Raw genomic sequence first — 15,421 nt, 5'->3', positions numbered from 1 at the left:
ATGAGGAAGTCCAGCCTGTGTAAATAGTCTTACTCTGCTGCCCACTGTCCACACTTACCAGAATGCCTGGGGAGAGATGTGATGTTGCTTTTTTATTGCGCAGTTTTGCCCAGCGTACTTTGCCCACTTTCTTTTTTGCAAGCGACTTCCCCTGATATATGCACCCTTGTAAACATCGCTTGGTTGGAGAACGACATCGCAAAATCCAGGTAAGACTTAAGAGCCAAGCAACCAACTTTGATACCTGAGGGCAAGCAGTTCAGCAAGCAAACCATCCCTTGATTCTATTCCCTTATAACTACACTTCCCAGGAGTTTTGGGGAGAAGGTATGACTTTTTAATATGGCTTTTAAATGTATAGTGCAGATGGGGCTTTACGGCATCTCTTTCATGCTATAGCTGCCATGTAGGCTTTTTCCTGACTGTTGCACCCTTAAAGAAAAGTTACCACAGGTCAGCTGAAGCCAGACCGTCCTGGATGATCACAGCATGCCGTATCGCCTTCATCTCCAATTCCCATGCCGTGCGGTGGGAACCTGTCGCCTTTGCCGCCACCTCCCCTCCCCATCCTCACAAAGCAAACTGTCCAATTAGAACAGGGTCTCTTTGCTTCCATCTTTGCTGACAGTTAATTAAGATGCGGTTGCTGGCAGCAGTTGACAAATCCCAGGACCGTGTTGTAAAGTGTGTGTGTGTGTGTGTGTGTGTGTGTGTGTGTGTCTTTATCCAGCACGAGAAATGAGGGTGTTGTATCCTAAGGGAACATGCACAGCTGACGTTCAACTCTCTCTCTCTCTCTCCTCAGGTGTGAGAAGTACAGGCAGACACAGCGAAGGGCAGCCACTTTTCCCTCTGTCTTTTGCATCTGGTCTCCTTTCCCACTCCACTTCTTATAAGCATCGCCTCCCATGCCGGCTTCCTTTCTCCAAACGCTCCCTTGTCTGTTGCCCCAGATCCATCTTACTGGAAGTAGCCTGTGAAATAAGTCTATGTAGCGATAACTGAAGTCGCATTACTAAGACACTTCTTCTTTAGATGCCACCCTGATTTCTCTATCTCAAGATCATCCTCACTATTTTGCCAAGACGGCAACAGATTCTCTCAAGTATAACATATACTTTTCAAGCTTGCGATCACCTACCACCAAGGTGTTGTTAGGGCTGGACTAGCGGGTGCCAGTCTGGGGCCCCATCCATCCAGGGAGCTCCCAAAATCCAAGCAGCACCATGGCCTTTATTTTTCTTTTGAGTGTTATGCTTCCTTCAGCAGCACAGAGCTCTGGTGCTGGCTTCCAAATCAGCAGCCGTTCCTGAGACACCTGGCATTGTGTAGTCATCAATGAGTTTCCTCCTCCCTCCCAATCCCTTTCCCTTTTGTGTCATGTCTGTTATATTAAAACCTACTGGAAGGAGCTGTCTTAAAAGAATCATCTCTGCAAGCTGCTCTGGGGGGGCCTCCTTTTTTTTAAGCTAAAGAGCAGGGTAGCAATGTGTGATATCCAATATAGACCCATTGAAATTAGGAACTTGCATTCAATAATTTCAATGGGAATACTCTGAATAGGACTAGCATTGGCTTAAAAGCAAATATAGTTTAATGAACTCAATGCCCTCTCTAATATACAGTGCTAAAGTTCCCCCAGTGTGACACCCCCTGCCTTTCTATAGAGCTTGTAACCAGGAAAAACATTCCAGTGGTTCTCTCCATACCATCAGGTTTCTGCTGTGTAGACAACATCTATGTTCTTAGTTTACAGCAAAGCACTTCAGTTCCCCCCATCTTGGCTCAGAGACTTCAAGAATTAGTAAATAAACAGCTACACATTGTCCCCTTTTCCAAAGGTTTCTGGCAGATGAATTTCACCCTGCGGCTCTTTGCAGGGATTCAAGCAAGGTTCTCTCCCAGCCATAAGGACATAAGGAGAACCTGCTGGATCAGGCCAATGGCCCATCTAGTTCAGCATCCTGTTCCCACAGGGTTCAACCAGATGCCTTTGGGAAGCTAGCTAGTAGGACCCAAGCGCATAAAAACCTCTCTGCTCCTGTGGCTTCCAGCAACTGGCATTGAGAAGCATTTATGCCTCTGACTGCGTGTTGGCAGCCCTACTTGGAGATGCCATTGGGAACTGAACTTGGGGGCCATCTGAACGCAAGGCAGATGCTCCACCACTGAGCTGAAGGTAGTGCCTTTGCTGGTTATTAGAAGAAAAAGAAGGAAAAACAAATTTGAGGGTACAGTCTAGCATTAAGCACTTTAATATCCACTGATTCCAAAAGGAGGGATTTCGACAGCATGCGTTTCAAGTCTCCCCTTCTCCAGCTGCATTATCACAGATCTTTCAGCACACTAATCACATGCTGGCTTTTGGAGCCTTGAGCATTTTGGTATTCCTGACCCTAGACGCTGCCACCACGAGTGGGTCCACCAGGCACTTAGAGATGAGAGGGTATTTGAAAGCTCTCTTCCAGATTGCCTCTGGCTCAGAAGCTTCCTAGGGGGCGGGGGGTGGAAGCAGAGAATCTCAGACCAATCTGAGGAATATGAAGGGGGCCGAAACACAGCATTGCAAGCTCTCCTCAGATCAGCTCCAGCCTAGGAATTTCCCAGAAAAGGGGACGGGGGGGTGGGAAATCAGAGGGAACATCCCAAGCCAATCTGATAGTTCGGGAAAATACATTACAAGCCACTTATAGGAGAGCTACATATTCCATCATTTTTCAAGCTTTGCCGCCTAACGATGCAGAATGCCTGGATGATGAGGGAGGGAGAGAAGGAAAGGACAATCTTCTTCCCCTCTTCTTTCTTCTGCTCATACCATTTCTGCTCTGGGCACCTTTAGATGGAGCTAGTCAGGGGAGCTGTTGTGGACAAGCAGGGGAGGCCAGTAATTCTCCGGGGCTTGCAAAGCTCACTTCTTATTAGGTGATCTTTCACAAGCTCTGCAGCTCGTATCCAAGTCCTGAACTTGGGGGAACTTTTCTGCCACTTCTAACCACATGATATTATAGATTTCCACTTGTCTTTGCATGCAGCAGGAGGATGTAAACATTCTCTTTCTTCCAGGCTAACTTCACAATGGTGCAAGATGCAGGAAGAGAAATAATAATAATAAGGGCACAGTATACTCCATGAAGAATCTTTGCATCCAGACAAATGATGGTAGCAAATGTTACAGCTTCCAGAAAACCACAAACTTCTTGTGTACTTGAGAGTGTAGGAGATTAAACAAACAAACAAAAACCACTCAAGGAATTCCAAAAGGAAAGGCTGAATATACTGATCTGGTTGTCTGCATTGTCCTATAAGAAAAGAAAAAGAGAGGCTCATGTGTAAAGAAAGGGGGGAAATTCCATTAAGTTTGCATTTATAATTCACTCTTTCCAAAATACAGTGGTGCCTCGCAAGACGAATTTAATTCGTTCCGCGAGTCAATTCGTTTTGCGAAAAATTCGTCTTGCAAATCGCGGTTTCCCATAGGAATGCATTGAAATTTCTTTTTTTGCCCATAGGAACGCATTAATTAAATTTCAGCGCATTCCTACGGGAAACCGTGATTCGCAAGATGAATTTTTCGCAAAATGAATTCGTCTTGCGAGTCACCATCAGATCGCATGATGCATTCGTCTTGTGAAAAATTTGTCTTGCAGGGCATTCGTCTTGCGAGGTACCACTGTAATACAAAAACAGAAACACAGTCATCCTTTGAAATTCTCTTAATTTTTCAGGGTATATCTCAAAGTAATGTGTACAGAAAGGCATATAAATGCTGGCCATTCGCTTGAACAACAAGGTTTTAATTTGATTTGCATATACTAGGGTGAAGTATGCATGCAAATGCATTATCTTAGGGAAAACCAGTGGGGGAGGGTTTCTGGGGGGACGCAGGTGTACACATACTCCTAAACATTTTGTGAATCTAAGTTTGGCCTCATTGAGGGGCAATATTTCAATATGAGTAGGAAAATGAGAGTACCCCAAAACATATTTTTTTTAAGAGGGGGAAGCACTGGGGGAAACTGATTTGCAAAAATGAGTCCATTAGGCAAAATTGCATCCCCAAAAGTGTGCATTAGGAGAAATTCACACAGTTATAAACAACTAATTAAAACCTTTTTAAAACAATTAAAACCAACGATAAGCTAAAAAGTCAGACTAGAACACATGTCAATGTTCTCCATGTCTGGGCACACTTGCCTAAAGAAAAATGGTTTTAACAGGCACCAAAGAGAGCACATTGAAAGCACTTCTGAAGTGCGGGTTCTGTGACACTAAAATATCAGTTTATTACAAATGAGGGGAAAGCATTATGTGGCACTTGTAATGGTGCCGGCTCTGCAGATTGAAGGGGCTGAGTGAGCATATATGGGCAAGGTGAACTTTCATGTACTGTAAATTGGCCCCAAACTGTTAGACGAGAACAGATGAAATTGTGTGTGCAAAGTGGGACTAGGTGAGATCGTGTACAGGTTATGTATACTAGGAGAAACCTGGGTGAAAACACACACATAAAATTTCCTGCAGGTGAACTGAACGTAAATCTCGAAAAATCTGAAATTGTCAAGATTCATTTGTCCCAAAACAGGGATCCCATTTTACCCTTGGCATCGACTCCAGTGGATTAAGGGTCTGTCACAGGTTTCACGTTTGAGTCGTTCATACAATACAGGCTGCTCTCTTCATCCCCAGGTACCTGATAAGACGAAAGCATCTATTAGGTCCCAACTTATTTATTTATCATGGTTATCTGTCGCTTTTATGGCCCTGGAGAAAGGAGAGGCCCGGAAGATGCACAAATAGGGAAAACAAAACAAAACTGTTATACAATGAAGTCCTCATGTGACAGGGAACAGCACCATCTCGTGGCTTAAAGAGGCTTGCTTTACTTTCCTCACCATAGAGTCCATACAAGCCTTAGATGTCTTGGACTGCAACTCCCATCAGTCCCAGGCAGGAAAACCTGTGCTCACTGAGGGTGATGGGAGTTGCAGTCCAAAACTTCTGGAAGGCAAAAGCTTGTCAAACGGCTGGTCCACACCAATATGATCTGCCTAGAACTGTAGTTGTTATTAGTATGGATAAAGGTAAAGGGACCCCTGACCATTAGGTCCAGTCGTGACCGACTCTGGGGTTGCGCGCTCATCTCACATTATTGGCCGAGGGAGCCGGCGTACAGCTTCCAGGTCATGTGGCCAGCATGACAAAGCCGCTTCTGGCAAACCAGAGCAGCACATGGAAACGCCGTTTACCTTCCCGCTGTAGCGGTTCCTATTTATCTACTTGCATTTTTATGTGCTTTCGAACTGCTAGGTTGGCAGGAGCTGGGACCAAGCAACGGGAGCTCACCCCGTCACAGGGATTCGAACCGCCGACCTTCTGATCAGCAAGCCCTAGGCTCAGTGGTTTCACCACAGCGCCACCTGGGTCCCTATTAGTATGGATAAGAATGGATAATAAGAACAACAATCTACATATTTATTTAGTTTTGTTTACTGGATAACCTGCAATATGGACCGAGTTTGGTCATATTTTTGGTAAAGGGAGAATTTTGTATCAGAGCAAATTTATTTATTTATTATTCCACTGTTTAACCACAAATGGCTCCCAGAGTGGCTTACGTGTGATGGAAGCAAGACAGTCCCTACCACATAACACAAAGAAAAAGGAACAGGGAGGGAAGAGGAAAATCAAAATCAAAATTCAGGCACCAATTTCCAAACAGTTCTTATAATAACCAGCTGGTCCAGTTTAGGGGCAGAGGTTTAGCAGGAACATGTGCTACATCTGTCTATTGCAGGGGGTCAGCAAACTTTTTCAGTTTCACTGTCCCTCAGATCTTGTGGGGGGCCGGACTATATTTTGAAAAAAAATATGAACCAATTCCTATGCCCCACCAATAACCCAGGGATGCATTTTAAACAAAAGGGCACATTCTACTTATGTAAAAACATCAGGCAGGCCCCACAAATAACCCAGAGATGCATTTTAAATAAAAGGACACATTCTACTCATGTAAAAACATGCTGATTCCCAGATTGTCCGTGGGCCGGATTTAGAAGGTGCATAGCTGCCAAGTTTTCCCTTTTCTCGCGAGGAAGCCTATTCAGCATAATGGAATTTCCCTTTAAAAAAGGGATAACTTGGCAGCTATGAGAAGGTGATTGGGCCGCATCCGGCCCCCGGGCCTTAGTTTGGAAACCCCTGGCCTATTGCATAATCTAGCATTGCTCCAGATAAGATTTGACTTGCATTACATCAAAGATGGGAACCTGTGGGCCTCCAGATTTTGTTGGACCACAAATTCCATTATCCCTGGTTATCGGCCAGGCTGGCTGGGACTGATGGGAGTTTGAATCCAGCAACATCTGGAGAGTTACAGCTTTCCCCAGCCTGTGCTAGATGCCCCATGTTCCAAATACTCAACGAGACAAAAGCTTATTCCACACTTTAGAGTTGTGGATCAAGTCAGCTGAATCAAACTCTGCAAAGACAGAATCCTTCAGGTGTCTGGTCACTTACTTCCCAGTAAACATTATCCTCAAAGCAGTTTTCATCTGTGGGGTCTCCAAAGAAAGGCAGTTTCAAAATGCCACCTGAAGGAAAGATAACAGAGCACAGAGTTCATTCTATTATTATTATTTTTTATTTAATTTATATACCACTTCTGTGCCAAAATGGCTTCTAAGTGGTTAACAACTGCTTAAGGGTCCCGGGCCCTAAGGAAGCCAGATTATCCTCCACCAGGGCCAGGGCCTTTTCAGTGATGGCACCGACCTGGTGGAATTCTCTTGTCCCATGAGACTAGGGCCCTGCAGGACTTGATCTCCTTCTGCAGGGCCTGTTATTCCGCCTGGCCTTCAATTTAGCCTGATCCTTCATTTCTTCTTCCATTCCCTTTTTATATGAAGAAACCCTACTGGGTCCCCACATTTAAATTCTTCCCTGGTCTCCTTGCTGGCCTTAGCAGGACTAACTTGGCCAGTTAGCCCTGATGATGTTACATTTATGCTGTATTTTAAGCTGGTTTTTAAGTCATTTTTAATCAATGTTTTATATTTGTTGTTAGTTAGGTTTCTAAACCGGGAAGGGTGAGGTATAAATAAACTAATAATAATAATAATAATAATAATAATAATAATAATAATAATAATAACAACAACAACAACACACGGATTATGAAAACAGCTTTAATTCAAAAATAAAAGAGAGCCCCAGTTAAAAAGCATGACAATTAAAACAGTTAAAAAATAATTAAAGCAACATGACACACATCTCAGGGCAAAATGGTTTTTCATTAGCCCCCTGATTGCAGTTTGGTGGGACAGGCCAACTACGAAACAGGGATGCGGCAGAAATTTGATTCAGTTTCATTTGATTCATTCAAAGGCACAACTGCCCTTTCAGAAACAATGAATCGAATCGCAGCTATCCTTAAGGATTTGCAGTTACCTGAATTTGGCGATCTAGTTTTTCAGCCAGTGTTTACAAACATGCAGACATACCGGTACTAGGGGACTAGATAGAACTGAACATATTAGTGAAAAAAAATGTATTTTATTAGGGGGTATACTGCTGGCCAGGGTCAAAACTGCAAAAAGAAAGAAAGAAAGAAAGAGTGCTCATGAGATGAGTAATGCCTCAAGAAACTAATTTTGGGCCCAAGACTGTTTGAGGAGTGACAGGTAACAGTAAACATTGGAAACATTGCAAATAGTTTTTTTTTAAAAAAAAATACCCCAACGTGCCACAAGATGGCAGTAGTGAAACACCACAAAGAAACACGAGGCTAAAATTGTAGGCAGTTGCTGGGAAAACAGGATGGTGGCGCAGGCTGGACTTTGAATACCAAGGAAGCAGATCAAAGCCTGATCTGACAACCTGGGCTCCCTGGATCAGTCACATAAAACAAAGACCATATAACACTGGCCCTGAAAGACCTACATTGGCTCCCAATACGTTTCTGATCACAATTCAAAGTGTTGGTGCTGACCTTTAAAGCCTTAAACAGCCTCAGCCCAGATGCCTGAGGGAGCATCTCCACCCCCATCGTTCTGCCCAGACACTGAGGTCCAGCTCCGAGGGCCTTCTGGCAGTTCCCTCATTGCAAGAAGTGAAGTTACAGGGAACCAGGCAGAGGGCCTTCTCGGTGGTGGCGCCTGCCCTGTGGAACACCCCCACACACACAGATGTCAAGGAAATAAACAACTACCTGACTTTTAGAAGACGTCTGAAGGCAGCCCTGTTTATCAAAGTTTTTAATGTTTGATGTTTTATCATGTTTTTAATATTCTGCTGGGAGCCGCCCAGAGTGGCTGGGGAGGCCCGGCCAGATGGGTGGGATATAAGTATTATTTATTTATTTATTTATTTTATTATCATTATACAGGTGGCATTCCTGTTTGGCAGATCAGAAAGAGACGAAAAGACTAATGCAACACACAGCCTGAATTCCAAGTGAAAATGGAAAGGGACATTTGGACTCAATCATGACTGACATTCTCCAGAGTCTTGGGCAGAGGGGCCCTTCCCATAATAATAATAACAACAACAACAACAATAATAACAACAACAATAATAATAATTTATTTATACCCCGCCCATCTGGCTGGGTTTCCCCAGCCACTGTGGGCGGCTTCCAACAAAAATATTAGAATACACTAATTTCTTAAAGATTAAAAGCTTCCCTAAACATGCCATCACCATAGCTGCCAAGTACCCCGTTTTCCCCAGGAAACCCCCGTTTTTACTTACCTTTTCCCGGTGGTCCCCCGTATCACTTCGTCTCCTGTTTTTCTCCGTTATTTTCTCCTACCGGCGGCCATCTTTTTTCTTTCCGATTTGCCCTTCTATGGGCACCAAAAATGGCCGCCGCCGGCTTCAAAAGTCGCATCTACGCATGTCCGGAAGTGCATAGACGCGACTTCCAGTGTCGGCGGCAGCCATTTTTGGTGCCCATAGATGGGCGGAGTGACACCGGAAGTTGCGTCGACGCACTTCCTGACATGCGTACAAGCGACTTTTGAAGCCGGCGGCAGCCATTTTTGGTGCCCATAGAAGGGCAAAGCGACACCAGAAGTTACGTCGACGCAACTTCCGGTGTCACACGGCTGCTGGTCCCGGATTCTGCAGTCCGGGACTTGGAAGGTAAGGCCATCACTCGCTTCCTGATTCTTCTCATTGGAAATGCTGAGGATTGAACCCTGGGGCCGTCAGCATGCAAAGCTGTGGGTCTACCACGCACCTACAATGGCCCCTCCTGTCAAGGCCATGCCCAGTGATACAGCGATGCCAGCTGCCTGGAAGCCGCCTTGGACGCTGGGCGTTCTGTGGCTGAAGTCTCCCGTGAAGTCAAAAGCACGGATGAGCCTGCACGGAAGGAAAGTGTTATAAGAATTTTAACATCATATATATAATAAATGTTCATAAATGTACCAAGCAAACACATACATAAAAATATGAACCACATGTCTGAAACCCACAGAAAAAGTCCTGAAACCATTTTGTCTTCCCCCAAATTATCTCAAATATTTCTCTGCAAGGTGGAAGGAAATGGGAAGCCTCCCCGTTGTCTTTTTGTTCACAAATCCTGCCTCAAGGGCACATTTAAGATACGAATAGGGTGAGCCTGTGACCTGGATTCAGGAATTAAGTAGTTATCATAACAAAAGAGGGGCCAGGATGCTCAGGTAATCCAATCAGGTATCCTAGCAGACAGGAAATGTACGTTTTGGGGGGTGGTCTTGGGCTCCAGGGTGGGCAGTTCAAAAGTCCATATAATGGCTTGCACACCTTTGTTCTGGGTCCTCCTCCTCTCTCCTGCGTGTGGGGGGAGCACCCTGTTGCAACAGTTTTAATAAAGATCAGGCTTACTAGCTGCTTTGGTTCTCAATATTCTCTGGTTGGCCTCTGTTATTTTCTCCTACCGTTGGAGAACCTACAAAGTACTCTATAAGGGCTCTTGTGTACCCCATATGGGAAAGGGGGCAGTTTTTGTTTACAACAGAAGCAACAGAGGAAAGGAAGGGGAGTCAGGCTTTCCCACATGTTCAGAGAGAGCAACCCAAAGTCCTATCAGAAGCGTTTTGTCAAAGCAAAGTTCATACTTTCCTCAGAACAGTGAGCTTTTTGTTAACACATGACGCAGGGGCGTAGCAAGGGAGGGGCGTTCGGGGCGCTCCACCCCGGGCAGTGCGCGATCCCGAGGGCGCCATGTTGGCTGCCCCCAGAATGCGCGCCCCGCCCCGCGGGCAATGCCCCGCCTCCAATATGTGCGCCCCGCCCCCAAAACATGTGTCCCGCCCCTGAATGTGTGCCAGCCCCACCCCTGCCTGCTCTCCGCCCCTGGTGGCAGAGCATGAAGCTACGCCACTGACGTGATGATTCGGTTACACTTCAATCAGGGCTCAGAAATCCCAGGCCCCTTTGGCCTTTTTGCCTGGCCCTTGTGCCACACCCCATACCAGCCCTACTTTGTTTCGACTTGGCTGAACTGCACCCTTGAACTCTGATAATACCTCTTTCCATCACAGGGGGGGGGGGGATAAGAGAGGTGAGTGTGCGTTGAAAACTAGCCTGCTGTACTAGGGTTAAATTTGCATTTGTTGCTCCGCCCACATTTGCCTCTGGCCCTGCTACCACTAGCATACGGCCCTAGGAAGATTACCCTGAATGGAATGTGGCTCTTGAGTTGAAAAAGTCTTCCAGCTTCTGCTAAGTAACAAGCATTAGAACGAAAATAAAAATGCAGCTGAATCACCGCCATAGAGTCAAGTTCTATACCCCCTTCATCCCCCACCCCAAACAAAATACACCACCCTTCAGAGATGCTCACCCTTCTGTCCCGTAGACTCCTTCAGTCGCAGCGGCAGCCGTGACGGCCCCCACAATGCCTCCAATCAGTCCTGGCATCCCATGTAGGTTGTGGATACCGCACGTGTCTTGAATACGCAGCTTGGACTCCAGGAAAGGCTGAGAAGAACAAAGCAGAACCTGAAATATAGTGTTGCGGTGTGGGGTGCTCCTGTTCAGCCATGACCCTCTTCTAGAATACTCCACATAGCTGCCAAGTCTCCCGTTTCCCCGGGAAATCCCCGTTTTTCCAGCTGTTCCTAGCTGAAAAAACGGATTTTTTTTTGTTTATTCCCGGTTTATTCTGGCACGGCAGCCATTTTGGAACTGGGCGGAGCATGCTCAGAAGTGACTTTTGATGCTGCTCTGCCCAGTTCCAAAATGGCTGCAGTGTGACTTCTGGCGCGGCGGCCATTTTGGAACTGGGCAGAGCAGCATAAAAAGCCACTTCTGAGCATGCTCCGCCCAGTTCCAAAATGGCGGCAGCGCTACTTCCGGTCTGCTATTTCTGGCCCAGTCCCTTATTTCTCTGACAGCAACTTGGCAGGTATGATACTCCATTCCATGGCCACCACCACACACTGGTTTTCTGTTCCCAAATAGTCAGCCAGTGACTGCTCAGTTAGCTGTTTCAAGGTTCCCTCTCCCTTAGGATGCTTATCTTTTTTAATAAAAAAAAGTTGTGTTTCAGCAAACCTCGAGGTTCCCTCAAGCCTACCAGTACCACCTGCTTGTGGTGAAGGTGCTGCTCTGGCTACACAGGGATTCGTACCTGTGCGCTGCCCCACCACCACACCACCAACTGTTATTGGACTGCAGCTCCCATCATCCTTCACCACTGGTCATTCTGGCGAGGACTGATGGGAGATGTAGTCCAACGACATCTGGGTTCTCCGTGCCTAGTGCAGGGTAGAGGTTAGGCACTAGGAAACCCAGGTTCAGATCCCCACTTGGCTAAGAAGCTCACGGTGGGACTTGGGATCTCTCAGCCTAACCATCCTCACAGGCTTGTTGTGAGAATCAAATGGAGGGGGAGGAGAGCCATGTATTCTGCCTTGAGCTCCATGGAAGGAAGCCAAGATACAAACATAGTGAAGAAATAAATAGGCACCAAAGCTTCTACGCATTGCCGAGGGCTCTGGAACATATTATACCGTAGATCTATGGCGGGCAGAATATTGGAGATTTCCAATCCACAAGTGCAATTGACCAAAGGATCGTGTCACTTGTGGGACATTTCACAAGCTGCCAATAATATAGTGGCATATGCAGAAGTGCAGGGTCCTTACATGATAGTCACAGCCATGCTCCCTCACACCCACAATTACAGAAGCCTCTAAAATGATACAATAATCTGATAATTGTGCAATAATAATAAGGAATGTGTTGCAACATAGGAGCCGACTCGTAGGGGCCAAGGCAGTTTCACCCCCCTCAATTTTCAGAGGAAGTTTGGCTCCGCCTCAGCTCTTTGCAACATTGCATTGCACACACACACACACCATCACCAGGAGAAGATGGCGCCTCTGCATTGCAATGATCACTGCAGATCTCCATGTGTTGCCTTTAAGCTAGATCTACTGTTTTCTGTACATGTACACGGGCAAATGATTTGGAATGCTCCAAAATCTTCTTTCGGAGTGACTCAAGTTATGCTTTCCCCGAAGTTCATTGTACGAATAGAACTTGTACTCGATTCTCTTGAAACAGAAGCACCTTGTGTTTTCAGTGTTCCTAGATGCTTAGCTTTGGAGTGTACGGAGAAACTCCCCCCTCAGTGTTCTTCCCGCAAGTCTTCTCCAGGGTGCTTAGCCGCCAAGTATCCCGTTTTTCGCGGGAAACCCCCGGATTTTAATCCGTTTCCCACTGTTCTCCCGAATGGAGAAAAATCCCAGAAATCCCCCGGATTTCCTACCTGCCGGGGAGCCTCCATTTTGGGTGCTGCTCTGCCCATGTGTGGGCACCAGAAATAGGGCAGAGCGGCACCGGAAGTCGCTTCTACGCATGCCCGGTGGCCATCTTGTTGGTGGCTGCATGGCGGCGGCCGTCACCAAGATGGCCGCCAGGCATGTGTAAAAGCGAGTTCCAGTGTCGCTCTGCCCTATTTCCGGTGCCTACACATGGTCAGAGCAGCCCCGGAAGTTGCTTCTACGCAACTTCCAGTGCCACGCTGCTGCTGTTCCCGCATTTTTCAGCGGGAGACTTGGCAGGTATGCCAGAGTGGCCCTTGGAGCCAATCCTCTGCAGCTGACTCGCCTCCTTTCACTCTGATTGGCTCCAATCAGCACAGAGGGGGAGAAGACTTCTTCTCAGTGGCTAAAATGCTCCCCTCTCATGCTGATTGGGTGCCTCCAAGACACTGGAGACAGGTTACTGCTGCAGAAATGGTAATGGGTCATTAACCCTCTTGCAACCTTGGACTGCCACGGTGCCCTATGGAGTCAAAGCAGACACTAAAAGACTCAGAGGTGCCCTTACCGTGAAGTAGACAAACCCAATGGTAGACACAATGCCACAGATAAACCCAACAATGAGGGAGCCGTATGCGGTCAACATCATTTCTGCCGCAGTGCCCACAGCAACGCCGCCTGCCAGGGTGGCATTCTGGATGTGGACCTGCACAAAACAGAAAATTCAGTATTCAATAATAATAATAATAATAATTTTATTATTTGTACCCTGACCATAGCTGCCAAGTCTCCCGTATTCCCCGGGAAAGCCCCGTTTTTCCAGCTGTTCCCATCCGAAAAAACGGGTTTTTTTTTGTTTTTTCCCGGTTTATTCTGGCACGGCAGCCATTTTGGAATTGGAAGCGACTTTTGATGCTGCTTTGCCCAGTTCCAAAATGGCTGCAGCGTGACTTCTGGTGTGACGACCATTTTGGAACAGGGCAGAGCAGCATCAAAAGTAGCTTCTGAGCATGCTCCGCTCAGTTCCAAAATGGTGGCAGCGCTACTTCCGGTCTTCTACTTCCGGTCCAGTCCCTTATTTCTCAGGCCGGAACTTGGCAGCTATGACCCTGACCATCTGGCTGTGTTCATGAAAGAACCTTAAGGACCACCATTTATAGCACAGGACTTCCTGTTTACTGCGGTGCAATGAGGTCTCACATTTTGGACTCCCAACTCCCATCATCCCTGATGGTTGTCCACTGCTGGCTGGGGCTGATGGGAGCTGGAGTCCAGCAACATCTGAGCGGCCATGGGTTCCCCACCCCTGTTTTACAAGGGATGGAAGTGAAACTCACATCCTTTATCTCTCACATGCTGGTACGTACAATCTTAGGATGTGTACATTATACTTCTGAAGTACAAGCGAAGCACCTTTTACCCCTCAGAGAATTCTGGGCACTGTACTTTACCCATCACAGCTACAATTCCTGGCAATTATTAAAGAAATTACAGGGCCCGGAATTCTTTGAGGGAAGGAATGTGCTTGGAATGTGCTTTAAAGGTACAGTCGTACCTTGGTTTTTGAACAGGCTAGTTCTCAAATGTTTTGGCTCCCAAACGATTGAAACCTGGAAGTGAGTGTTACCAGTTTTCAAACGTTCTTTTGGAAGACGAACGAACAACGGGGCTTCCGCAGCTTCTGATTGGCTGCTGGAGCTGCGCTTTGGTTTCTGAACGTTTTGGAAGTCGAATGCCATCTACCTCCCCTTGTCTCAGTTGCCCCTGCTGTTTGCTAGCGCTTTTCTCCTGGACATTTGTGGGTTAGCATCAACTAATTTTTTTACTCAGAACAGACCCCATTGAAATGAATGGACCTAAGTTAGGCCATTAATTTCAATAGGTCTACCCTGAGTAAAATTTAATTAGCTATAACCATATGTTTACTTATGATTGCACATATTGTTTGTTTTTTAAAATGGCAGCTGAAATTGGAGCCTTCGCAGTTCATGGATCTTCGACAGCCACCTTCACTGAATTGTTTTCGGTGCCTGATAAAATGCTGGTGTATAATATGTAGTCTGGACATGTGGTTTTAATAAGGATAAGTGTTTTATTAGAGCATGGTGCTGATAACGGCAAGGTTGCAGGTTCGATCCCCATATGGGACGGCTGCATATTCCTGCATTGCAGGTGTTTGGACTAGATCATGGGTAGGCAAACTAAGGCCCAGGGGCTGGATTCAGCCCAATCACCTTCTAAATCTGGCCCATGGATGGTCCAGGAATCAGCGTGTTTTTACATGCGTAGAATGTGTCCTTTAATTTAAAATGCATCTCTGGGTTATTTGTTGGGCATAGGAATTTGTTCATTTTTCTTTTTCCCAAAAATATAGTCCGGCCCCCGACAAGGTCTGAGGGACAGTGGACCGGCCCCCTGCTAAAAAAGTTTGCTGACCCCTGGACTAGATCATGGGTAGGCAACCTAAGGCCCAGGGGCTGGATCCGTCCCAATCTCCTTCTAAATCCAGCCCACAGATGATCCAGGAATCAGCGTGTTTTTACATGAGTAGAATGTGTGCTTTTATTTAAAATGCATCTCTGGGTTATTTTTGAGGCATAGGAATTTGTTCTTTTTCTTTTTTCAAAATATAGTCCGCCCCCCGCCCCCACAAGGTCTGTGGGACA

At 46.3% G+C, this 15,421-nt stretch overlaps 1 protein-coding gene across 1 annotated transcript in view; it reads right to left on the bottom strand.

Annotated features, from left to right (window-relative positions):
• Positions 1-2,212: 2,212 nt before the first annotated feature.
• The window catches only part of RHCG (Rh family C glycoprotein), a 34,053-nt gene continuing 20,844 nt past the window's right edge, over positions 2,213-15,421 (bottom strand). The window contains exons 6-11 of the mRNA XM_035131747.2: positions 13,324-13,461; positions 10,829-10,965; positions 9,239-9,363; positions 6,517-6,590; positions 4,597-4,690; positions 2,213-3,299 (exon numbers count right to left, since the gene is read on the bottom strand). Coding sequence (XP_034987638.2) covers positions 4,619-4,690; positions 6,517-6,590; positions 9,239-9,363; positions 10,829-10,965; positions 13,324-13,461 — 546 coding nt within the window. The 3' untranslated portion in view covers positions 2,213-3,299; positions 4,597-4,618. The remainder of the gene's footprint in view (positions 3,300-4,596; positions 4,691-6,516; positions 6,591-9,238; positions 9,364-10,828; positions 10,966-13,323; positions 13,462-15,421) is intronic.

The sequence above is a fragment of the Zootoca vivipara genome, chromosome 14 (assembly GCF_963506605.1).
Source record: "Zootoca vivipara chromosome 14, rZooViv1.1, whole genome shotgun sequence".
NCBI lineage: Eukaryota > Metazoa > Chordata > Lepidosauria > Squamata > Lacertidae > Zootoca > Zootoca vivipara.
The sequence above is the reverse complement of the archived record's forward strand: the minus strand, read 5'-3'. Positions and strand labels throughout refer to the sequence as shown.